We start from the raw sequence: 26838 nt of genomic DNA on the forward strand, positions 1-26838 counted from the left end.
TAAATCTCCTAATTGACAGTACGCGTTTACCACCGATAACGATTGCCGGCAGAATGATCAGTTGAATTACACGGGCATCGCGGAAGACGCGGCAATGGTTCGTGGTTGAAATCGATTTCACGATTCGATTTGCGATCAAGAGGGACTCATCAGAGCTATCGAAGGAGGACAACGGAAAGAAGCAACAAAGAAGACGGCTTCGTGGCCCGAGAAAGGATAATGATCCCGTACTCATTTCGCGATCATTCTATCTGATTGATCTGATTAGTCCAGGCCCGGAACAGGCCGACCGGTAAATGATCTCGGGCGATCTCAATCAGCTTCTGAAAAAAATAAAACGGCATCGATCCCTTTGCTTTCGGGCCAATCCTCCCCTACTCCCTCCCTCCCTTTCATCTTCTTCTGTATTTATCGTGTCTTTTTCTTCTGGCTCTCGTGTGTTCCACGTCTTCCCTCCCCTCCTTCTTTCTGTTTGCCGTTCTGCACGATAATGAGAGCCTCCCATGTAGAGAAAAGGGATTATTTGCGGCACGGGATCGAAAATGCCGCGCGAGCCTCATTATCGGATGCACGACTACCACGATTCTGGAGCGGCTTTCTCGTTCGTCTTCTATATAGAGGCAACCACTCGATCGACCAAAGGGAATCCCACTTCGTCGACGTCCGTCGCGCCGCTATCGGCATGGAGCCGGTGAAACAGTAAATCAACGACAAGGCCGGGTCGTAGGTCGAGGAATTGGAGCGGCTCGGTGCTCCCGAAACGACGTCGTGCAGCGACCGCGAACGCTGATTGCTTAAGCGGAACGTGGCAAGCTTGCAGGTGTCACGCGAATGGGATAGCATAGGAATTGTGTACGGGAAAAATGTCGGACCAATGTTGAATTCAAAAGTTCAGTTCTCTAAGACATTACTTCTTACTTTCTCCTTTTTTTCTCGTAACACGTAATATTATATGTATTTGGTGCAACTTTTTACAGCAATCGAAGAGGATAATTGAGTTCTTTGTGAACGTTTATTCCGAGTTTCTAATTATTTTGAACTTTTTAAATCTTCCTATCATATATTCATATGGAGTAGAAGATTATTACACAAAAATAGTTATTGATATAATTCTATAAATATTCACGTAATAAATTAACGAAATAAAACAGGTGTTCTATTTCGACACATCGTTCTAACATGTAGCGAGCTCTCAAAGGAGCGAGCTTTTGACGGAAGAAAGAAAATTCTAAAGATTTCTTAACGTATACTGAGCGGTAAACGATAGATTCAAACAAACAGATTCGTGCGATTCCCTAATTGAAGAAATAAAAAGGAATATTCTTTTTACTCGATTCTCTCCGCACCCAAAGATTACACGCTCTCTTCAGAAACGCCGAATACAGATTGCAGCTGCAATTGCACGTTTTTTCGCTGGCAAAAGGAGCATCGTTTGCACGTAGCTTCCGTACATGAATCAACCGCTGAAAGAGCACAAAGTTGTGTTTACAAGAACGGGGCGTTTAACCGAACAGCATTCTTTCCTTTGATCGCCGGCAGTCCACTTTGAATTGTCACGCGTTTCCCTTTCTACTCGTTTTCTACGAATTTTCAAAGGGAAATCATTGACCAGTTTATTCAGTCGTTAATACTCTGTAGTTTAGCGTCGAGTGTTAATCTATTCTCCAATCGCGTCAGTATTCAACTACTATCGAATGTGATGAAGAGCATAAAATTCCGCTTGACTCGTCGTTTAATATTCTGATTTTACGGGAACGTGTAATTGGAAGAAACGTTGGATACCTTGCGTCAAAACTTTAGCCACCAGTCTAATACACGAATTACATAGTTAGCCACGGCTGATTGTACGAACGTGCTCGCGCATAATTTGTTTCTGGCGCCATTGTTTCGCACTTCTCGTAGCCTCTTACGAGTTCCAACTTTTGCACTATCGAAACAACTTCGTAGAACTAAACTGTTGCTCATTGGAAAAAATCAAAATGGGACGAAGAAGTTCAACGTAAAGGTTTCCTGCTCTTTCGTTTAAAGACAAATAGATATATTTAGCGATTTAGTATGTTTGGTTAATTAGTGGATAAAGAAGCGTTTTAGCCAACCAATACTTTTGATACCTGTTAAGGTTCACTGATGGAGGAACGAGTGGATGAATTTGTAATAAAAAAAATATATTGAAACAAGTATAGATATAGCGTATGTTGAACCAGATCCTCGCTCTTTCAGTATTACGATACAATAGGAAGTATAACAGGGAGCACGTTCATATATTTATAGCAGAGGACATTACCAAAAAATTAATCTTGGTGTGTAGCTCTAATCGGAAGCTACAAAAAACAACAACAGAAATCTACTTCTAGCTCTCGTGCTTCTAGATCTTGTAACCCAAAACAAAATTTATATTCAAGGGCACAATAATATGGACCTCTCCTTATTTTTATTTATCTTTCAATGGAGCAGAGAAATCGATACGTTCAATGTAAATATTTTTCGAGAAAATCTTACAACCATATGTAGTGACAAGACAGGTTTGTTTACGTGTAATTGTTCGATAAGGCATTAGATTTGAAAATCGCGGTCATATGAAAAACAAAGAATGTAACTTATCCTGCATTTCCTCCGAGTTCTTCGATTACGAAAGTGAGTGATAGAAACAATTTCGGAGAAATGAAAAACCTCTCGCCCATAAATTCTCGAGTAGATCATCGTAACGAAATATTTTCCCACAGATACTTCGGCGAAGCATAATTCCTCGTAATAAACACCTTCAAGGAAGCAACATCCATCGTTGGTCGAAGAAAAATCAGAACGCAACAAAAATGTGCAGAGGCCCGACGAAACGTTCCCTCCTCGAGTGAGTCGTAACAGCCTCAAGCAGATGCTGAACGTCGACGGGAGAGAGAAAGAGCGTCTCTATTTCACGCGTCGCGTGTACACGCGCAACACGAGATCGCCAGGTCGCGAACACGCGATGCACAATCCATATTGCTCCCGCTTAAACGCCTGGCCACGTTGCGTGGTATTTCCAGTACCGTTCCGGAATTCCGTTCCAGTTCGTTTAATGAGGAACGACTTTTTTAACATTCCAACGTTAAGCCAGCGTGAGAACCGCGAAATGCGGGTTCGTGGACCATAAAATCCGTGACTTAACAGGCACCCGCCTGTGCCTTGTACAACATGCGTGCCAAAGATCACGGTGTATGAAAACGAAAGAAACCACTTTGAATCTACGAAACGCCAGATCGACTTGTGACGTCGATAGCGATAGCCGAGTTTCGTTTCCGTTTCTCTGCTGTCGTGCAATTGGTAGAAAGTAGCAACACGAAGAATATCGACAGTGTGAAGTAATCCGTCAACGATAAAATGTTTATCAAAGTTTCGATTTATTTGTATCTTTAATCGGTACGTTGGCATCCTAAACAGACGACTGAACTTTAAAAGTGAGTTTATTTTCGATCACGCATGAAAATCATAGAGCAGCGACATGAATTAAAATGACATAGTCGAGGGAAAAAACAGGTTCGTCGATTTAAAATTATAAGCAACTTAACAAGTCAAAAACATCTCACGTTTTTATCTACGAGGCAAATGTTTATCCTTTTATACCTAACGGAGAAACTAGATTTCGTAAACTAACCCTGGCAGGTACCTTATTAAGCCGTACGACTTCCTCTCCCATATTTCTCCTGACCTCGACCAGAGGAAGGACTCACCCTCTATTAGGTCTCTATACTCGTTATCTAACCGATCGATGAGTTAATTAAGACTGTTTTCATTAACATACAGATTAGTCGCCACAAGATGTAAGCAACAATCGTTTTCAACGTCACCGTTTATCATTACGTTGGAACGTAACTTAATTAACGTCCACGCAACGTTCGTATAAAAGAAGGTTAAGAGGAAAAGGGAAACAAAACGAAAAATAACGCATGATACGTGGCAATAGTCCTTTAGAAGGATATTTAAGACTTTAGAAAAATCGGAAGAAGCTGGAAGAATTTTTAAACGCGTTGCCTAACTTTGTACGAGAGAGAAAATTAGAAATTTTCGTGTCAGAATTTCAAACACGTTCCTGCGTTTCCGACGTCCAAAGAGTCTGAAATCACAGCGACAGGTGTCAGACATGGCTCGCGATTACAGCTGGCAATTATCGATACACCTAATGATCTGTGAACCGTTGCTCGTGAAACGTCTCGCTTCGTTCCAACAGACGACACGTTTCCATAATTATTTAAACACGGTGGCGTCGAATTAACGTCAATGCCTCGACCCGCTGTCACGTCAACGATGGATCACGAAGGATTCAGTTTTGACTAGATCTTTCACGAAAATTATAGTTTTCTATGAGGCCAGAGGAGTGTCAGATTGGATCATGATTGGATCAGAATCGTGATTCGAAACCCGATTTATCGCTCGTATGATCGCTGGTTTAATTAAAGTATCCAGGCCGACGGTTCATTCCTATATATAGCGATTTAAACTAATTAACGAAAGTGATAAAATTGAATACTTCAATTACCTCGATTATAGGCTGGAGATACGATCGAAGTGTATCGATCTGCATAGTTCCTGTTTCTGTAGCGTGTACTCCATCCTTTTAAATGGAGCAGGCGTGGTAATTGTAAAGCGTAATCGATCGTAGTAAGCGAACCTTAACTCTACGGCAAGTATCAAGAGTGCAAGTAATCTTAGAAATTGAATTAAAACGTTAACGAAATCGGCAACAATGTTGCGAAATACGAAGCAGTGTCCTATTTCGACGAAGGCTACTAAGCGATGATAGACGATCGTTTTAAGGTTCGAATATTTAAAAATTTAATCATTTAAGAATCCAAATATTAAACAATTTTTTGATTCGGTGCTTCGAAAATTTAAAAATCGAAAGCTTCAATTAGAATTTCACCGTCGACTCTAACCTTCTGCCAAACTACTTGAAACCTTTTTACTATTTGCCAGGTCAACGATCGGTCCAAAGATCATTGCCTTAATCTCCTCGACAAACAACGCTTTTAAAGGCGTTTCTTTCCGGAAACTAAACTATCAGTCGCTAAACTAATTTCTCAACTCTGTAAAATCTATTCGCAACTAATAACTAAGCAAAGGAATTCGCGAGTGAAAGACGATGAACGCGGAGGTGCGGCAAATGAATCGGGAACGCGATCGCCGGATCGAAATTAGACTCTGGCTGGCAATAATCTTGGTTGGAAGATGAGTGGTTTCATAGAGCAGAGCGAAGGAAGGACAAACGCACGCGGGAAAGAGGAATCGAAGGCTTGTCTTCCTTGGATAGAGGTCGAAGGGGATTCGAGTGGAAACGACGGAGGGGTCGATGGGGTAGCAGCGAGATGCATTTCGTGGATTAAGAAGGTTATATACCTGGCGGTCTCACGGTGAGCCAGCGCGGTAGGAGTCTAATAAGATGTAACTAAATTATGATTGGATTCATCATTGCCGCGAACGGGATTGCTATGGTCGATCGTTTCTGCTTGAGGAACGAACGACCGGACGCAACTGCCCGGTCAATAATTCATCGACCCTGCGGCATTCTATATGAAGCGTGATATACCGTGATCCCGAATGAGCGATTGCCAACGAACGGCGATGGGAGACGGAAGAGGAAGGGCCGATTTCTTCTGCGTGCGTTCGCTGCGTTTCAACGGCGGCCGCAAGGGGTTGAGGACGCCGAACCATGCCGGTACACGGATTGTTGCTTTTCTTAATTCTTACAGGTAGTTGATTCTTGGTACGAAGGGTATACGAGATCGAAGCGATTGAATATTAACCCTTAAAGTACCTGAGTTCCTTTCTTTTGATATTTTTCCGAAGAATGTTCTTATTGTACTTTAAAAATGATTAGCAGAGAATTATCTGCTACTCTTTGAACGATATACGAAGGATACAAGTGTTTCTCATTAAGGTTAAAATGTTGCAAATAATTATACGTACCTATTAGCGACAGTAGCAATTTCTGCCGATGTATCGATCGGACAAAATGAATTTGGCATTAAAAACTTGGTTCGCTTGAACTTGGTACTAAAACTTTGCCACGATAATTCGTTACTACTCTTTAGATTCTTGAAAGATATCTTTTAAAAACTTTTCTCGGTCCTTCAATAACGTATTACTATTTTATGAATTTATAACTTTGAAATCTTTTCGGTATACAATGAATTTCATAAAATTTTATATGGAACATTATCAAAGTCGTATAAAATTTACAGGTACAAAGTACGAAACATTTCTGAAATACCATTCTCGATGCCCATAAATCAGCAATCTTCCCATATCCGCTTGGAACTTAATATCCATCGAAGATTATACGGTACTTAGCGATATGAATAAAGCTACGATAAATTCTGCTCGAAGAAGTCATCGTCTTAGTGATGTTTGTATATGATGTACTACAGCATCAGGAGTTGGTGCGTGGATGTCTTAACGATACAATTGATAACTTCATAATTACCTGATTTTATCGACAATCATTAGTAGCACCTCCGCGCTATTATAGTCTGTTCGTACGTGGGCAACACGTGCCTGGAAGGGTTCGATGGTTAAAATCGATCGTGCAGCCTGCGTCGTTAAGAGTTTTCGTGGCATGTAATTAATGGCGAGCATATGGTCGCGCGTGGTGATTGAGAGTAATTCGGATCGGCAAGCTGTGAGTTCCGGCCGCTCATTAATATACGAGATAACGAAGTGCCGTTTCGTGGTAACTCGCAAAGGCTGCTGGTGCGAACGTTCTGCCGATATATTCGCTTTACCTTATTTTATCTACGAAATCGAGGAATCCAGAATCCTAGAAATTGCTCTGTTATATAAGATATTACGTAGATTATTAGGCACATCATTTTCTTCTAGAGGAAAAACTAAAAAAACGATTTCCTAACTTGGTCAAGAATTTTTTCGATTCTCCCCAATGAAATACAAATATTATATATGTTATACGATGATCGACCATTTAGTATTATAAAATAAAGTACATATTTGACGAAGAAATTAACGCCCTCCACTTTATCTAAAGAAACAAAAGTCCGCTTAAAATTCCATTATAGTTCAGAACAATATGCTTTTATTGCTGGTTATAAAGGAATTTTGAAAAATCACTCAAGAATCTTGTCTGGTACGATTCCCCAAGGGAGCAAAGAAAAGGGATCGACCAAGAACCGAAGAAGGAGTCCACTAGACGACGCGATGAGTAAGCGTTTATGCAAAACCCGCGTAAAACGTCCGTTTTGTTGGTTGAATTAGCCCGACCCGATCTCCGAGGATTGTAAAGGGAACAGGAAGGCAGGATCAGCGTGTTCTTCTCGAGTTTCGGAGCCCAATCACGGGCCAGTCATTCTTGGCTCAGAGGCCCTCAGTTCCGGGCAACAGAAGGGTGATTTTTGCATGTCACGTGGCCAAACGGGCACAAACTGAATGCCCGTCGTTAGGCACTCGTTGTCCTACGATGAGTCGGTTTCACGCAACGATACGTCCGGAGAACGCTCCACTTTGGCGCCCCTTTCAAGGGCTCCTATGGACGTGACTGGTATCCGCCCATCGAATGATCAACACCTTCGTGTCGTTCACCGACAGAGTTTCAGTTGGTTGTATATAGGTGGAACTATAAATTGGAGAAAAATCGTGGAAATAGAAATTCGACGTAACTTGAAGAATTGAAACCGTTGCGCAATCAAAGTAGTGGAAATAATCAGGGGATTGTTACTATGAACGATTCTAACTAAAAGAGAGAGAGAGAGAGTGCTACATGTATTACAGATTGATATGCCATCGATGCTGTGATAAGTAGGTTAAAAGTGGAACTTTACTTTGAATATTGTAACTATATAGTCTGGGCAATTTATTTCTACGTTCCTTTCGCTAATCTATCATTTTCTAGTGAAATATTACAAAACTGCTTCAAATCTTCAATCTGAAAATATTTAACAGATCGAAATTTCTGCAAAAGTTTTAGATAGGAAAGTTTTTATATTTTACACTCATTTTTACATTTGTCGAATAACAGCGACATTTTCTCTACATATGGGCTAAAATAATAAACGGAGAAAAATCAGATACGAGACTACAGATACGAGAATAGATTATAAAAATGAAAATAATACAAATTACAATCGTCTAACCGTCTTAGAAATGTGAATTCTTCCCTTTACCCAGCGTAATACGGTATAAATGAGGTTCTATTACAGTTATGTACTTCTAAGCTTAGGTATAAAACTGATTTCTAAAAAAGGAACCCCTAAGTCTTATTTGTAGCAGCAGTGACCTAGAAAAGTTTTTAAACAAGTTAAAAAAGTTTCTAATAGCAAGATTCATAGATTCATAACAATAGAATTTATGTATATAACTAGGGATAAAATCTGTACTCGAATATTTTTTACGATGCTCGTAATTCCTTATATTCGTATTGCTTTTCCAGCAGTAATGGTAAAAAGTTGCCTAAAAGTGGAAATAAACGTAAACAACTGCAAATTTTTGGGAAAGGGAACCCTTCTGTCGAAAGTTTTTACGACTTGACACACATCTTTTGTACCTGTCTGGGCATTTTTTTCGACTGGCGCGCGCCATAAAAATGCAAGGACCGTACGATTTTCTTTTGAAAAATAGTCGACAGGAAGATGAAAAGGAAAAAATCGGGCCTCCGTTGCTAAAAAGTCACCAAATACCGTTAGACGGTAGAAAGATAGCCGGACACCGTCCTAGAATGTTTATGCCTGCTTCTGAGGTACATGTGTTTGTTCCAGAGAATATTAATGGTTTTACGACTGCACTCAGGAAACGTAAAACAATTTCGACTAGATAATTCAGGGGCGTCTGGTGAACGACCATAGAATAGAAAAATCATCAGGGGCAGAAACATTCATATAAAGAAATATAAACACCATGATTGCACAAACCATTTTTGGTGCTGAAAATGTTATAAGATAAGATTTCGAAGGTTCACTGATTTAAGACCTATGAAAAAAAAAAAAAAAAAAATAAGAAGCAGTAGGTAAAAAGTACAATTTTTATACGGAAGAAAATGTGACAACGTAAAATTTTGAAGGTTTATTTATCACCAGATCTCGTAAGAAATAGGGTATATAACTGACCATAATAAACATAATGATGGCACGAACGTAATATTCCATAACGTTTCCCTAAATTCCGAGCTCATAAATTTTTGCAACCTTTCTTAAATTCTAACTTTTTTCTATATTTCCGCCTTCCTATCACAACTTTACTTTTCTATCTGTATCATAGTCGATCTCCTTCGACTATCACAAAGCAATAACCAATATAATTGGAATAATATAGAATAGGCAACGCGAATAAGTCGTAATCGATGATTCGATCGTGCTAACTCCTAAGCGGTCAGTCTTATTTCCTATGACCGCGCACCTAACATCTGGAATTATAGCTCCTTTTGCGTCCAGGCTTTCAGGACATAAATTAAAATATCGTACATAAGCACAGCGCAACAGCGGCTTAAATTTAAGTTACAATAATAATCTTAAAAAAAAAAAAAAAAAAAAAAAAAAAAAAATGTAATAATGCATGGCTACGTCGTACCGTCGCGTATCGGTACTTTTGCCTGTACCATCCTACAATTAGAATTCAGCGTTTATTCTGGAAAAAAAATCATGTAAAAAAATATGTAAAAAACATGGAATTAATAAACAAAGATTTAAAAAAAAAAAAAAAGGAATTATAGCCCCGAACGAAGAACTAACAAAATCCTTGGTGCCATTGAGCTCTAAAAACTGTTCTGAGATGGGTGCGCAAGTGATAAACCGTGGATCTTACCTCAAAATTTTGTGTCCAGGTCTCGTAAAAAGACCGAAACACGTTTCTTCCGGATGAGATTTTATTTTTTTTTATACAACCTGGACTGTTTGGGGTTAGGTAAACATTTAATAAATGGTACAACTATTTTCCAAGTTTAGGACTATATTCTCTTTGAGTTTTGGGCTTTAATTTCTTATTTCTTTCTATGGCTAGTCGTACGGAAGAAATTGGAGACAATAAAACGACGGAAAGAAAGAAATGTCAAGGAAAAGTCCGGAAAGGTCTAAACCTCTTAGTTTTGCGGAAAAAACGTTCCTTAGACAATTTCGTAACCGTCTTAAGAACACCTTTCCTTCGCGTAAATTCTTTTCCAGTGATTTTTCTATCATTGGCAATTTTTTAGAACTACTACATGTTCAGGAATATCTCTATTTCGCGGACTCCAAGGATCGTAACTAATGGTTAATCTTACTTCGACGTATCCTAATAGAAGGCACAAATCAATCGCGACTTCTCAATGCTGTCATAAATCCTACCATTGCTTCATCGCGAAACACGAATGCAAAACACGAGGATCTTGATGCCGGAAAATAACAAATCGATGATATTACAACTTTTAAACAAACCTGCTAAATAAAAGTCTAGTCTCGACAGATTTTTCCGTAAATAATACTATCTCGAAAAATAAGAAAAAGCCCTCCAAGGAAACTTTCTAGAAACAAGCATATTTGTAAAAATAAGGAAAGCACACGATTACTGAAATTCACATTGAAGATCCGCGCATAAACCACGTATCAACTATACTCGTTCATGGGACAAACGTGCAAAACAAAGGGGTGGCAAAGGGGGACCTGGTGAACGAGCGTACATCCTGCGTCTGGACGCGGATGACGCAGCAACCATCGAGCCATCCTGTCGCGTCTTGATGAGCACGACGAGAGACATCGTCCGTCGATTCAAACTATCGATATCCGACCCGCACGACCCCCGGTTCCATGGGGCTACACGAGTGGAACGCGATATACATGCTGCAGGTTCTGATTGCTCTCCACGGATGTGACAGATCTGCCTCGTTCGCCGCGGGACACGAATTTGTCGATATATCCACCTGGAAAGGACGGAGAGGACGTCCAAGAATCGGTTGGTATCATCGACAGATCGCCGGATGTTCGTCAAACATCGCTAGACACACTCATTTGCTCGGTTCGCAGACGGTCTCGGTCGATTAAACGCGATTCAACCTGTGTACGGCGTACAACGCGATGTAAGTACAGTGTACGTGGATGTTTCGATCAATGAAACCTTTCGATGACATTGTTGGATGGTTGTGGTCGGAAAGAATGGAACTCGAAGAGTTTAATTTGTCGTGTAGAAGAATTTTGATTTGGGACTATTAATTTTCTGTAAGTAAACTTTTGTTTAATTGCCAGGAAAGAGGATCGTAGTTGAATGCAATTTTTTGTTTTATAGATCAATAAGGTGCCACGATAGAGTTTCATTTATCCGAACATATAGGGGATACGAACAATTCGTGTAACTGATATTTAATGACATACAGATACGTAATTTCCAAGTTAATACTTTTATTGAGGGTAAAGGACCGTACCCTCTCAAACATCTAATACCTGAAAAAGAAATAGAAAAGAAATAAATACGAAATACGGAAAAATCGCGCAACTAGTGTCAAACAGAAGTTAAGGCAGATCGTAAGCTGCGCAAGTTAGGTCAAAAAGCCTCGTCACGATCTAAGCGTGGGACCTACCCTCCGACAGTCGACCGACTTTCTTTTTTATTGACCGGCGCGCGATCCATCGATCTGGAGCAACAATGGAACGAAAAAAGAACGAGAAAGGAAGAAGAGCGTGTTTAGTCGAGGTCGAGCTTGACTTTCTTACGAGATCGTAAGCATAGCTCTGCATTCTTCTCTGTCCTCCCCTGAAACGCGCGCTCTCTTTTCTCCTCCCTGCGCATTTCTTCCCTTTTTTTGGACCTGCCACCCGAAGCAGCAGCCACCTGCTGAGAAAAGTGCTCCGTGACCGTTCGACGGTTGCGTCAGGACCAGACACAGTTATTTGCATCATCCATCAGCAGCGGGGGAAAGCAAACGGGGCGACCAGGTCGTGGTGGTCGCCAGGGACGCGAGAGAAATAAGAGACGAAAGAAGGAGAGAACGCTCCCGATTCCCTAGAGGGATTCCGTCCGCGTCGTTGTCCCCTCTCGGTGATATTTTATTGGCTTTATGACGTCATTAATCTGGTCGCGAGCTCCTCCCACCTAGGTCTAATCGTGGCGCATCTGAAAGCGGTGGATATTCCAAGTCTACCTGGTCCTGTCTTCTTGGGAATTTTCGGCTCGCTACCCTGCAGATTTTGAACCAGATATATGCTCCCGAATACGTAAATTATCCGGTTTATGGGCCTTCCGTGCACTCCTTTCTTTCGTGCCAGTGAACAAGCTAGCAAATCATCAACTTTTTTTCTCTCTTTTATTTTACTTTTCAGAGACTGCCCTTCGAAAGGTGAACAAGGATCTGGTGTGGCTCGTTCGACGAATCGAAACAGAGAGGATAAATTAGATTATTATATAATTCTTAATGAAATTGCGACGTTTTCAGATTTCCACGGATATCTAAAAATAAGTGACTTTCAAGGCACGTCATTCTCCTAACAAACCAGCCAATAATATACGTAGTATACGCGAAGTATCAACGAGTTACGGGCATGCACGATCGGGCGTGAAACCAGCTAAACGTTAAACAACACGGCTCTCCTAATGGCCGCGACGCTACGTTTCCTGGTTAACTAAATTATTTGTACTTTCACGTTAGAACGGCGTGACAGGAATGTCGGTGTCGTGCTTAACCAGGTCCAAAACAGTCTTTTCACCTCGGCAACGGCCACAAATCGACGCTGATTGCCTGACGAGGGAAGCAGGATAGTTGCACGCGACGTTTCGTAAAATCTCGTGTAGTTTCACGTCGACACTACGTCATCGTGCGGCCGTCGTGTGGTACAAAAGGGTGTTTGCTCAGACCGTCGAGTGTCGCGCGCATGTACGTACTACACGCTCGGCCCATTCAGAGCCAGTCCGGCAACGTTTGACCGATCACAATACGAAATTAAGATAGCGATCGACACCCTGGTATCGACCGCTCTGACAGAAACGGGCGAAAATAAATAAATAAACGGGCGATAGATCGCGTTGCGAAACGTCGCCAGGGGGACACCCCGCAGATCCCATCGGCTGAAACAACCGCATTCAAGAGCGAACTCGAGCTCGAAAGATAGATTGTCGCTGGAGGGAACTACGGGAAATGTGGATTCCGCGAGTTGTACCACACTGAAAGGCGAACAGTGTTGTTCGCAAATAGGATAAGACGAGGGTATTTGACTTAACAACTTTAAAATCAACCTTAAACTCAGCATAGAATACACAAACTTGCGCAATGGCTACGGAACATATTTGCACATACCCTATTAGTACACGATAGAAACGTGCAAATATTTATTTCCAATATTATGTAACTTCTTTACCAAAAAGTGTATAAGAAATGTTGCGATACTTGATTTACTTGGTATTTATTTAGTTGGTTCAATTATAGGGGTTAGTACTAAAAATTTGACGTAGATTCTCCAATGATTTAGGAAAAAATGGGTTACAAAGTTTGTCAATTTCGTACAAAGACAGAACTCGATCGTGGATTTCCTTAATGCTGGATTTTTATGCATAATCGTAATATCATTCTCGGTAGCCAAAGCGTCCTGCTTTGTCAAATATCGATGTCAGCTCGACGTACGCACGATCGGGCTGTAATTGGAGAGATTTCCGAGGGATGAACACAGAGCCAGAAATTACAAACAAGAATACAGAAAGGGAATAAGTTAGAAAATAAAAGAGAGCTAGTTTCTTCTATCGAGGGGAGAAATTTTTTGGCTCTCTCCCACGGGCCGCCGTTTACAACGACGAAATAAATCTTCCTGTTGAGAAACGACTGTCAGCTCTTGGTTTCTCTCTGCCTCACTCACTCACTCTCTCTCTCTCTCTCTCTCTCTCTCTCTCTCTCACTCTCTCTTTCTCTCTCTCACTCACTCACTATGCTAGATCCGCGCCCTGAGAAGACGTTACGCCCTCGATGATCGATCGACGTTTCGATTCTTCGCGAGGAAAGCGGACGATCCGATCCGAGCCGTTCGTTCTTCTTCTCGGTTTCTCGTCTGCTCCTCCTGCTGCTCCGCGTGCTCGTGTCTGCTCGCCTCTGAATCAGCAAATCCTTTGATATCGTTGCGAGGCTGGCGGCAGCTGCCGTGGCCGATCCTCGCGCATTATTTCGTGCCCGGGGCCTGCGCAACGCCGCCGTGAATGCCTCGCTATATACGAGCAGCATGCATGTAGACATCAGATACGCTCGGTATAATATAACTTTTGCCCGCTAAGATATTTGACGCCGCATACCTTCCGCGAGCAACGGATGCTCGGCATACCTCACAACCCGCGAAAACATATCGGTTTCCCTCGAAAATATTATTTCACCGACGAAATCGCGAGTGTTCGATCGTCATGCTGCGAATGGAATTAATCGTCGAGTGATTCTAGGCGAATATCTAAAATAATCTACTAGCGAAAAGTTTCCAAACCCATCGTGCCTCTCGCAGAAAATCATCCCAGAGACTAGATTATGCGACGAGTCCATCGACGTATGACCAAACGACCGAAACCTATAGAGATCAACGTAGCAGCCATCGCTCGAAACGAATCGATCTCAGCTTTTCTACGATTCGTAGCGATTTGAAAGGTTCGAGCCAGTGGCCTCACCCTGTGGATACGGACGCGTACGATACATCGTCGTCGAAAGTATCTTTTACAGCGCAGCACGAGCGGTGTACGGGTCCGTGAGCAGGCAGCACACTTCTCACGGATCCGAAGTAGTATACGTAGACAGTCGCCCCCGGTACGACCCCGGAACGTACGATTCGTATTGTGCGCGATCGCGGAACGAACGATCGCTACACGATCTCCCGCTGCTAGATCGCCAGATCGCCGATCCGCCGGTACAGCGATCTATTGATCGCGAACAACGCTCGGCACACACGGGGCACCGGCGGCTATCTTACGGCTGCATCGATATGACTACGTTTCCATCGATGCGGAAGTAACAGAGTCGAAAAACGCACATACGATGCACGCGCGTCGTCTTCGGCCTATCGAACACTCTCTCGATAGTCTTTCGAAGCCCGACCCCCGACTTCTTCTTCGTAGGCATAGAAGACCGCCGCGCTTAGAGGCCACACGGCGCACAGAGAGGAAACAAACGTAATTGGCATTCTCTCCTCGGATCACGGAACACTCGATCGGTCGTAACGAGCCGGTGCGATATGCCCGATGGAAATGAAATTTCGCCGATTAAAGGCGGCCGACCTCCAGCCCCGAGGAAAAACCCGTAGCGGTACGGCGAACCAAGCTTACGCGAGTCTAATCATCGATTAAATGGATTACGACGGCTCGTGGTGAATACGCTGATCGAACATGGGACGGGGAGGGGGGATTTATTAATTGCGGAATTCGATCGTAAAGAGAGAAGTCCCGGTGTCGACGACCCTTTGCATGCTTTCTAGTTGGATCGTAGCATTGTGAGGTTTGGTTCGTGATTATCGAGAGAGCGAAACGCAACAAGTGGTATGTTGGCTGAATTTGAAGATTGCGAAATTGTAGTCGTGCGTATAGGGAAGTGACGTACTTGGAAATAGTCGAGGGAATCTTAGACAACTAATTTACGTTAAACAACATTCTAAATATTATTGGAAGGACTTTTGCTGGTAACATTCACTGGTAATTTTTACAAATTATCAAGAACTAATTTGTAAAAAGAATCGGAAAGATGGCTCGATATGTGGAATGTAAAGTCGCACGTAGAAAGGATCGGCAGGGTTAGAAAGGATCTTTACCACGCAACCCAGTCACGTTTCTTCGCGGACGCAACCGGAATTTTTTCCCATTACCCCCAGTGTCTCGATCTACGCGAGATCGATCCTCGTCTCATTATCCTTACGTAAACAAGCATCCTAGCTCGCAGCGTAATTAAAATTGGACATCCTGCGGGGAGTGGCGCGTTACAACGCTATTCGATCTCGATCGTTTTTAACCACGAAACGTTCAACCACAGATTTACCAAGCATTATTAGAGTAAACCTGATGAGTTGAATTTCAGGCGTAATTCCCATGAAATAGTCTAGGAATCTAGATAGATAGCAACTGGATTTAAAGGCGAATCAAGCAGCTATGTAGACGATCTCGTGAAAATTACTCCTGAGATTCAACTCATCAGCTTTGTCCTAATAACGCTTAGCTCTTGAGTTTCGATTAAACGAGAAACGAGCCGGAGAAACGATGGTTTCGCGCGAGAAGCGATGCTTCGAAGGTGTAGACGGCCAAAAGGAAGAAAAGGGAGGAGAAGAAGACACGACATCACGGGAGGATCTGTTGACTTAGGCCAACGAATAATACGAGGCGGAGAAAGGTCCTGACACAAAAGGAGAGTGGTGATTCGTGCCAGCCGGGATTCGAAACAGGATCGTCTCCTCTTCCCTTCGTCTTGTTCCATGGCTTCCTTTTCTTAAGTTCCTTTCCTCTACTGGTCTTGTTCGGCCAGCGATGTTTGTCCTGGGTAAACAGAGGGTGAAAGGATCATCGAAGACTCGTGGTCTAATTGCAGAAGATTTTCGACGATCGGTTTCTCGCTGCCGAAAATGTGCTTGGAATTGGTTGGCAAAAGTAGGAAAAAGTAAAATTCGGAGGATTTTATCTTTCAGAAACAGGTGCGCGAATCTTGCGCGCAAAAATTTTCAATGACAAGTTTCTTTGGTAAAACGTTACTAAACGGCTAATTCAGGAACAAAGTTTTTGTCGTAGCTGTCGAGCCTGGTACGTTTTCGATAGAGAGAATTTTATTTTTCAGAAAACAATACGTAGGAATTTCCGATAGAAAGTTTCTTTGATGGTACGTTATTAAATAATTAAATTTCGAAATTGAATTTCTATTATACACGAGCGTACAACAACAATGCCTCTGCTTCGGTCAGGTTTGGATTCCTACGTACTGCACAACGTGCGACAATTAAGATTCGTGTTACTTCGTTTAAGATCATGGTCATCGTGAGATCATCGTGCAACAACAAGAGTTATAATTTATAAGTTATTCAAAGTTCGGTTCGCGTCTCATATTGCTCATGGTAAAGAACCATGACGCAACTGCGGTTTTCCTACTTTGTTATATCTTTACCCGATGAAATCATCATCCGTGTAAAACTAAAACAATATATCTTACGCGAAGAATATCGTGCTTCTAAATAATTTAAGGATCGCAGCAAAAGTCTGAGCACAATTTTGTTGATTTTCAATAGTTTAAATGTGAATATCTTTTCAAGCGAGCATCGTAATCAAATTTGATAAACAAACAATTACGGTTAATTGGCAAATTAGTTAAAATTCCTCTTATATGAAAAACAAAAAGTGTGATATATCAGTCTTTCCCCTGTGATATTCGTTTATGCGATAACGAATGAAACAATGAAGTAATATTCGACTTCGGAATGCTATTAGTCTAGCAGTAGCTCGCTCTATCGAAATAGCATAGAAAAATGACAACAAAAAAGAAGAGGGTGAGCCTAAGGTTAATGAGTTTGCTACTACCTGTCACGAATAAAGGTACACTGGCTGGGGTTCGGTGTTTCACCCGATGAAATAGCTACGTATAGCTCGTGGGTTATAGCAACCGACACATACCTGGTTTCCGGAATGCATCCCCATTGGTCGCGCACGAATTACCCGCTGGAAGGGGGCAAAGAGCAAACCACTCGCCGGCAAGATGGCGCCTGTTCTAAATTCAAAACAAGACGCTGCTTAGCATATACATATCCCGGGCTCAGTCGCAGCCTGCACGCTATGACATTCGCAATTCAAATCCGTACATTTCTATTACCATTTTAATTCAAGAGCACTTGGCCGCGACGCGCGCACCAGCCCCATCAGGGTTTTCCTATTGGACGATCGGTGTTCGCGGATTATCGATAGATCTTGTATAATTTCCGGTTAAAAATTGTTGTCTAAAAATTCCAAAGATTCGTCAGAAATTTTGAAGAACTTAAAAAAAATTTGAGGAGCCGATTTTCCAAGTGGTCCTTTCCAGGATTTTTCAGTTCCTCTATTCAAGGAAGGGAAAAAACGATTCGATCAATCTTTATTTGATAGACTCTATTTCTTCTTTAACGAAATATTTATCATATCATGTATTTAGTTATACGATGGCAGAGATCTCATAATGAAAATCTTTATACGATTTCTTGGTGCGTGACACGTGTTATTATTCGATCGTGCCTCGAGAATAGCTTCGAAACGATCCAGTGGTTTTATTGGAAATATAAAACATTGTGCCAGGTTATAATCAGCTTGGAGTAGTCTCGGTTAATGGTTTAACTTAGAAAGGGCGGTGCCGAGATTTTAATTCGAGAAACGTATTTAATTGGACGAATGTATACGATTTCGGAATGTCTGATAGATATCCAGCATCGAATCCGCGATCGCAGAACAAATCGACGAGAAATTCGCTTTACTTCGAGCAAATGAATAATGGAAGAGACCACGGTTGATCGACGCTAAACAGAAAGCCATAAAATCGCGACTTATATGGACGATGAGTGTACAAAGTTCGATACCGAACCTCAACAATTTCCGTTATACTTTTTCCACCTATTCGATCGAACCTTTTGGCAGTATCTTACTATTACTGTACAATAATAAGTTTAAAGATGTAGAACCGACAAATTGAATTCTATTTGTTAACCCCTTGCTCTATAACATCGAGTCACACTTGCTACGCGGATTCAACAAGAATACTTTGTATTTGCGAGAAAATTTAGTTTCAACTTCTTTAGCAAAAACGAATAAACACGAATTACATAAAATGTCTCGATTTTGTTATATTCGATATAATATCATAGCAACGAATAAGTAAGATCGTAGCTAATAAAACGATTTTAAAGAGAAGGATTTGTTCGCATAAAATTTTCTTTGAAATTCCTGGTAAAGGTCATTAATTGGAATTTTCCATTTGTTTTACGAGGCGATTAAATTTAACCGAGCAAATTGCAGCGTAATTCAGCGAGTGGAACGATGCGCTCGTCGATAATCGCCTCGTTAGATCGGCCCTGAGAATCGGAGACAGCGCGATCGAACATCTGGCGAAACCCCTTTGGACGCGGTCCCGGATTTGTATCGACGAAAACTGACTCGTTGCCGCGAATTTATGTGCGCCGTCAGATTAAGGGACGTCCCGTCCCTTTTCTTGTTCGGGGGCGCTCAGCATTGTACCACTTCCGTGTACTCGGTTACGCATAACGAGATCCTCAGGATTTCACGGGGCCTCGACAACGACGTGTCGCTATTTCCCATTAATGACCCATCCTGGCTGCCGAAAGACTTTACGAACATCTGTTCAGGAGCCACTCCTTTCAACGTTAAAAACGACCGCCTGCTTTTCTCGATCTTGATAATCTCTCTCCTATTGATCACCTGTCGCGTGATCCTCGCCTTTAATTCATCTAGGTGCGAAATAACGCGTAAAAGTTGCGCAGACGTATCGTTATTTGAGAAACTTGCAGAAAATAGGTCACTGTCTTGCCATAAAACGATCGTCATAGCGCTATGAAATTTATTTGAAATCGATCCGTACATGTATATACGAGCCGCGAGACGTTTAGGAAAATATTAGTATACGGCATGAATAACTATCTTAAACGTGTAAGATGTAACGCAGATGGTCGCGTTATAATTATCGCATAAATATTGAAACTTATTAATAGGTGTAATGGATAGCCAATGGATAATCGACTGTTTAAATGCTTTTATAATCTGTGTGAAATACATACTTGCATCAAATACCTGATAGCTTCTCCATATACCTTTTACAACCTCATAATGTATTCGTAAAAAGTGTCTATAAGTACTCGAATACTTTTATGAGTCACTGTAGACAGTTGGCAATTTCTTTTATCGCGATCATTAATTTGCGCGAGTATACCTACAAATCACTCTAAAATATCGCGATATCATGCATCAACATTCTACTTTTGTTTTTCTCGTGATGTATAGCGCGGTGACTGGCGAACCTTATTCGACGCGTTTACTATCGTTTAAAGGCGTCATGGCGAGCACTTAATGGAGGATAATTACCCTCTGTTCCGCCATGAGAATGTACTGATGTAACCAGAGCGTGATTGACGCGGCCTCAAACGCCTGTTTTTCCGTAGTCACGACGTTTCTACGATACTGAAATCGTATTTTAATACGAGAATTGCTCGTTAATCGAGAATGATCTTTCGAATTTCGAATTTCGATGGGGTGTGGTCGAAAGAGAGGAGCAGCGGAGGATCGTTCGGTTAATTGCGTGCATTGAGGGAGCTCGAAGGGCACACGTTGCTCGCACGAGGGCTGATCGTCGCGATTAATCATGGCTGCCGGTCACAATCGACCGCAATCTGTATCTCACATACACGCAGCCTGGCCTACGGTTGAGGAGCAACCGTTTGGCTTTTTCGCTTATTAAAGACATTCAGATCGTTGCCAGTAGTCGACCTGGCATCGATTCATAACAAGAAATTAACAAGCTCGTGATGAATGGCTGGGGCGATGTACCTGGTCGGATATTTCCTTCGTGTAGCCATAGGATCAATGAGATTGAATTTTTATTAGAAATTTAAATTCACGGATATTCCTGATCGAATAGTACATATTTCGAAAAATTGTTTGCACCTATTGTAAGCTGCGGATACAGCATCTAGTTTATTGTTTATATTTGTATCATATCGTTTTACTAAGACACGAAGATCAAATAGAATCTATTAAAATGCAAATACCTCGACTTAAATATTGCAAATTTTTCAAACTTTACAAAATCGTAAAATCTTGGCGAAAGGGGATACAGCGACGAAGAAAATATTGATCGAATTTTTGGAATTTCGTTTCTTAAACAGAATATCAAAAAATGTAAATAAAATGTCGTGTTAATACAATATCTCTTAATGGATTAATAACATTTCCATCGATGAGTAACAGAGGCAAAAGCAGTCTCGATAAATCAACATTGTCGTCCAACACCTTACGGTTGAAAAAGTAGCTCACACTTCTTACAATACCGATAATCTCACAAAAGGCTTCCACCCACGCGAAGCCAAACTTACAGTCCACCAACAGGTTTCTTGAGAATCGTTTCAAAGAGCCGGATAAATCGATCCGTTAGGTGTCACGAGCGATCGAAACGGTCGTGCAAAGTGATAATTCATCGACACGGTCGACGTTCTCGATTCGTCTTCCAGCGGTTTCTTTTCTTTCGACCGCGATCCAAGGAAGAACACAAGAGCGATAGTAGACAATGGCGAGGCGAAAGGAGGAGGAGACCGTGTGGTCAAGACGAAAATCTCGAGTGGAGAAGAAAAACGATCGACAGCTCGAGGAGCGCTCGAAAATGGCACTCGATGCATTCACGGAAACCAAAACATCCATTCTTGGTGTGAACCTGGACAATGGCGACCCCGTTGAATCGAGGCCGACAATAGAGTCAACGCAGCGCCACTGAAAGAGAGATCCGTCCATCGGTTCGAGGACGGCCCACGGTCTAGATCGGAGATAAATTTCGCATTTGTAAAAGATCGCGTGCAACGCGCTGCCGCAGAAGCGAGAGCAGCATTCTCGAAATGGTACCCGTAGTTGATTTTTCTAAGAGAGCACAATGAGAGCACAAAGATCCTTTTTGCGCGGATAATTGTCGCGTTCGCCGGACTATGATTCTAGGGAGCTCGGTTCGGCGACAGACCTCATTCGCTTCGCTGGACAAACGATCAACGAATAGAGACTCACAGATAGACGAGGAACGTATAAAGTAGACGTAAGATGTATAACAGCCGTGCTGTTTAGTATTTAGCTTGATACAGAAATAACGTACGCGAAGAATCTCTCTCCTTCCCTTTTTGAATTATTTCAAATCTCTCACTTACATTAGTTAGATTATTTAGTAATTCTGATCTGAGTTAATATAATGTACGAGGAAGCACGATTTGCATAAAGGCAAAGAAACAGCGCAAATTTGTCTGCAAATAGTCAGTATCTAAAGATCAATTTTTAAAGAAAAAGGCCGGGTTTGTGCATCGGAATCTTGCGGGACTAGCCAATGCAGAAGCGTGTATATCACTGGGCGAGCGAGGCCTGAAGTTGCGATAATATTTTCTCTGGAAATAAAGGCCACTTACGATGCACTTGCACTACGTCGTGTGTGGTCCACGTCGCGTAGACGTGGTATTCTTAATAATTATTTGTCTTTCTAGTTTCTCTGATATTTGCAAAGATTTCGACCGTACAGTTCCTGGATGATTCGATATCCTAGTACAACGATGACGCGTTATGACTACACGCAATCACATTACACACGATGCATATATAAAACAATAATTTCGATCTAATCTCGGTCGTCCGATATCTACATCCCGATCTAACCGGTTTTCGACGATACTCGCTACTACGATTAATCGTCTAATTGGAATTTACGACGTTGGATACATTTAAGATTACGAGTAATAATATCTTGTAATGCAGGAAGTAGAAGAGAATCGATTGCTTTCAGGAAATTTGAAGTTTCCAATGACCCAAGCGACTACGTAATATAGAGATAATACAGTGTGTCATAAAGAAAGCATCGCTTTTTCGTTTTATCGTAATTTATTTCTGTTAGCGTTACGATCACTTGTGGTAAACTCGATTAGTGCGAATCGTTCAATTTTATCGTAATAAAAATTTGTTACCAAAATTCTGTCAAGGAAACTCGTTTTGTTGCTCGAGTAATTAGAAATTTGGGAAATTTCTTTATTGGGACTGACAGACCAAGACTGAATGAAGAAATTGGAAAACTAACACAGAATAATATATTTAAGGCACGCACTTGTAAAGCAGCCAGAAGCGTTTATATCGCCGATATCATATTTCATACGTAATTGGAATAATCCAATAAATCATTGGTAAAAAAAAATACACGTACCTATCTCGTTCCGTTCAAAGAAATATTATTTAATAACGACTTGTATTACGACAGCCTGTAGATATAAGATTAATGGGAACAATTTCAGCGAGGCGTGAAAAACCAAACAACTAAGAAAAGTTGAAAAGATTCCGTGGTAACAGGGAATTCCCCGTGGCTCATCGCTACGATCCTATCTCGCGTCCAACGATCCAATTACCGCGTTGCTCGTTACGGTTTTCACAGCGGCTGGCTGTTAGCCAGGCAGATCGACCGGATGAACCTTATTTTTTCGCGAAATCGTAGCAAATTCCAGGCGCGAGTGTCGACACCGTATGAAACGCGGCAGGTTGATTGGCGCTCGGCCAAAGAACCAAGAGAGCGAAAGAGAACAGGGCGAAAAGGCGGCAAGGAGAGCGAAGAAGAGACGGCAGAGAAGTCAATCAGTCAGTCAATCAGTCCGTTCGGTGTGCACGCGTGAAACTTGGCGCGAAATAACCTGCGTGCCAGCTCTCGTGAACGTAAGCGTAGTTCGCGAGCGCGATGTTAATTGGAATTACACATGTGTGGTCACACGCGAATGCCTGATCTTGAGAGGCGTCCTGACCGGACTGAGCATGATATACACGCTTCATACCGCGCTATCCACATGAACAGACAAGGACGAGTCGTCCTCTCACTTGAAAGATCATCCTCCGCCAGGATACACAGCTGTCCGATGGTTCCTCCTACGGTTCAGACGCATACGTGTTAGTCTTTCCGACTTTAACCGTGACACGACGGATTGTAACGGATCGGCAAGTTTGGATTTATGGCACGATCATATTCTTCGTACCCTTCGATATTTGCTGCTTCGAGAAAATCTGATCTATAAGCGTTTAGAAAAAATTCTACGAACGACTTTTTCAATTTCTGTAATACGTAAGTAAGTAAGTCGGAGGTTTGCTTAGATCGATAATTTTCGATGTATAGATTTTGCATTTTTGAAAAATATTCTAGAATAGTAGGGAAAATATTGGCTCGTAATGATCTGAGAGAAACTCGAATGATTTCTTTAACCTTTGAACAGGTACATCGCCGGCCTGATCGTTGCAACGTTAAAGCCTTACGTAAGCTAATTTTCGACGTTTAAATACATCACGTTCTTTAGAAAAATATAGAGCGCCAAAGATGCGCAATGTCGATTTGCAATAATTTGGTGAAACTGCGAATGACTTGTTCAACCACTGTAATAGGTATATCACCCGGATTAAATCTCTGCAACGTTAGACGCTGATCTAAATCGAATGGAATGTAGAGAAAAAGTGACGCTGAAAAACCTGATCTAAATTATACAACTTGGCGATTAATACGCTCGTCGAGCAAAATTGGTATTCAAGATTTCAAAGAAGAAGAAACACCAGGAAGGATTCGAAGTAATCGCTAAACGATTCGTGTATCGGAATGACGACATCGAAATATCTCGAGATTCAGCGAGAGGCGCTCCTAGATCCTTAAAAACTCGGTTAGGAGAGACACGGAGAGGCTAACGAGCGGTGAGTCAGAGGCCATCGCAGCGGGAGAAAAGGTCTCGCGAGCGGCGAACGCATTAATCGTCGTCCTTAATTGGGCCACGTCGTTAGGAAAGGAGCGCGACGAAACTGGATATCGCGTAATTGATCGCGGAGCGCACGATTGCACCGTACAGGGAAGACGAGCGCAAGGTCGGCTCGGACGCGTTTGTATGTACGCGAGCGCTTGTACCTCCGTGTGTCGCAATTACTCCCACGTCACACGGCGCATTGAAATCTCCGCGCGAGGATCAACGCCGAGGACGTGGCGGGAGAGCAAACGCTACTGTTTCCCAATTTTTCGTAATTTTTCAACACGTACTTTCGAGAAGGCCGTTATTTGGTGCGATTAGGATTAAGATCGTCCCTGAATAAAGAACGAAAAATTCATCGTCCTTAGTTCATAATTTTACTATTTACGGACGTTTCTAATTAAGAAACGGCCTGTTAACAAAATAGAAATCACATTTATCAAACGAGTCCAAATATTTCGTACCGGTGTGGTAAGGATCGATGCGAAAAATGAATGCAAAATTACAAAAGAGACGACTCGAGGTTACAGAGCGTGCGGTATGTCGCAAAGCGCGCGATCTGCTTCGAGATCGCGATCTACCTTCTCGGCGACCTTTCCCGCTGTGTGAAGGCGCGTTGCCTCCAACAAGCGTGCGTAAGAACGGCTGCACCGTCTAGAAAATAATTATGAAAACGCGGCGGAACGAAGGAGAATAGGGTAGGCGAGACTTTCCACGATCGAGGGTAACCTTAATGTCCCGACCGGTTACATAAACCAGCGCCTATAGGTAGCCGTGCGCGGATGAGCACGTTGGTGATGAAATCCTGTGACAGGCAGCCGCGATACCGTCCAAGTGGTCTTGTATCACCGGATGATCTTGAACTAACACCTTTCAGGGCATATTCCGCCATTTATTACGGACATGAGGTGTTCCAATAATTGCGCAAACGCCACGAGATTGCCTGCATACGTAAGTCACCGGTAATCGTTCGCGAGGAGCCTTCCTCTCCTCATCTTCTACTTATTCCCTCTCTCTGTTCTCATCTCATCCTTACGTCCTTTTCTTTCTCTCTTTCTCTGCTTGCGTTCTTTTTTTCTTTTTTTCTTTTTTTTTTCTTGCGCTCAGGAACGCGTCTCTACCCGACATGTACGCGCTTCTATTTGCTCTCGTGTCCGTGGTGGTAGCCACGTAGTAGGAGGAGATGAAAAAGGACGAGTTCGAAGACGAACGAAGAGACGAGGAGAGAAAAAAGCGCGGCTACAGTCGATACTCTCGCTGGTACTTGTCATTTCCAGTCGACGAATAGCACGGTCGAGTCTATTATAGTTAACGCGACTATAAATTATTCGAATAGGTCTATCACGCGGTATACATTGCCGCGACGGTGACCTCCTCCGTGTACTCGATGGACATACTCGTATACTTCTATGCGATTCCATGGGAATCGACGGAGAGGGAGAAGTTAGTCGTATACATATTACAGGATGAAATCGACGCGGATCGACAACGATCGAGCTCCGTCCAGAGTCCACCGTGGATCGACTTTCCAGGATTCTAGATTTCCACGGTGATACTCTGATACTCCTCCGACGCGATTCCTGATGACCATTAAACGACGCCGCCAATCGCGACGCATGGAGCAGGCGTATCGTTGCCAACGACGTTAATGGACTTCTAAGAAGTTGGTCTTCTATTCTGCGTTTCTGCGCTACGGCGTTTTATCCTCGTAATTACTATTATTAATAACGATCGACGGTATCGATATTATTGCGAACAGCCGAGTTGCTCGATTCGCCGCTCGATAAGGTCACGCGCTTACGTTTACGTAACCGAGTGTCCGCGTCGAGTTGCATTATTGTTCGTTCGATAGTTGGACCGTTCTAGTCGAGACTCTGAGAGCGCGCTACTCTTCTTCCACGGGGAATTCTTGGCCTCGCGAGGTCAGGAACGGTCCGCCAGGGGAATCCGGTTGCGAATTCGCGCGCCAGCCGATCCGTGCGAATCCGTAGCGAGGTATAATTCAGTGAGGTTGACTCTTGAATGGACCGGGCTTCTTGTAAAAGGGCTCACGACCACGACGAGAACGCACTCGCGTCTACCAACCGACACGACCCGCGCGAGAGCCCGACTCAATGGCCGGCACTATATTCGTACGCGTGTAAAAAATCGAATTTATCGAGCTGGAATGCAACCAGATATAAACAATCGAAGCGAACTGCGGCTTACGGCGCCTGCGTTTTGCTTCGTTCCCAGCGACAATGCAGATACGCGGTCTTTCGAGGGTGAAACAATTGACCCGTTGATTACGGAAACTGTTTTGGATGGCGGTGTCCGATCCCAGGACTATAATTGTCCGATCACGCAACGTTCCGGCCGGCTTGTTGCGGGAAATTGTTACAACGGTGGCTCAATTCGTTTAAATGGACATTAACAGGAACGGTACCTCGGAAACGGC

The 26838-nt window shown here is 42.5% G+C and overlaps 1 protein-coding gene across 2 annotated transcripts in view; it reads right to left on the bottom strand.

Annotated features, from left to right (window-relative positions):
- Positions 1 to 26838, bottom strand: part of LOC126928806 (protein embryonic gonad-like) — a 117801-nt gene that overhangs the window by 78733 nt on the left and 12230 nt on the right. The window contains exon 2 of one of the 2 annotated variants that reach the window (XM_050744626.1): positions 17542 to 17635. The exons of the other annotated variant lie outside the window; for it this stretch is intronic. Within the exon in view, the coding sequence (XP_050600583.1) occupies positions 17542 to 17635 (94 nt within the window). The remainder of the gene's footprint in view (positions 1 to 17541; positions 17636 to 26838) is intronic. 2 annotated transcript variants of the gene reach the window in all.

Source organism: Bombus affinis, chromosome 2, assembly GCF_024516045.1.
Source record: "Bombus affinis isolate iyBomAffi1 chromosome 2, iyBomAffi1.2, whole genome shotgun sequence".
Classification (NCBI taxonomy): Eukaryota; Metazoa; Arthropoda; class Insecta; order Hymenoptera; family Apidae; genus Bombus; species Bombus affinis.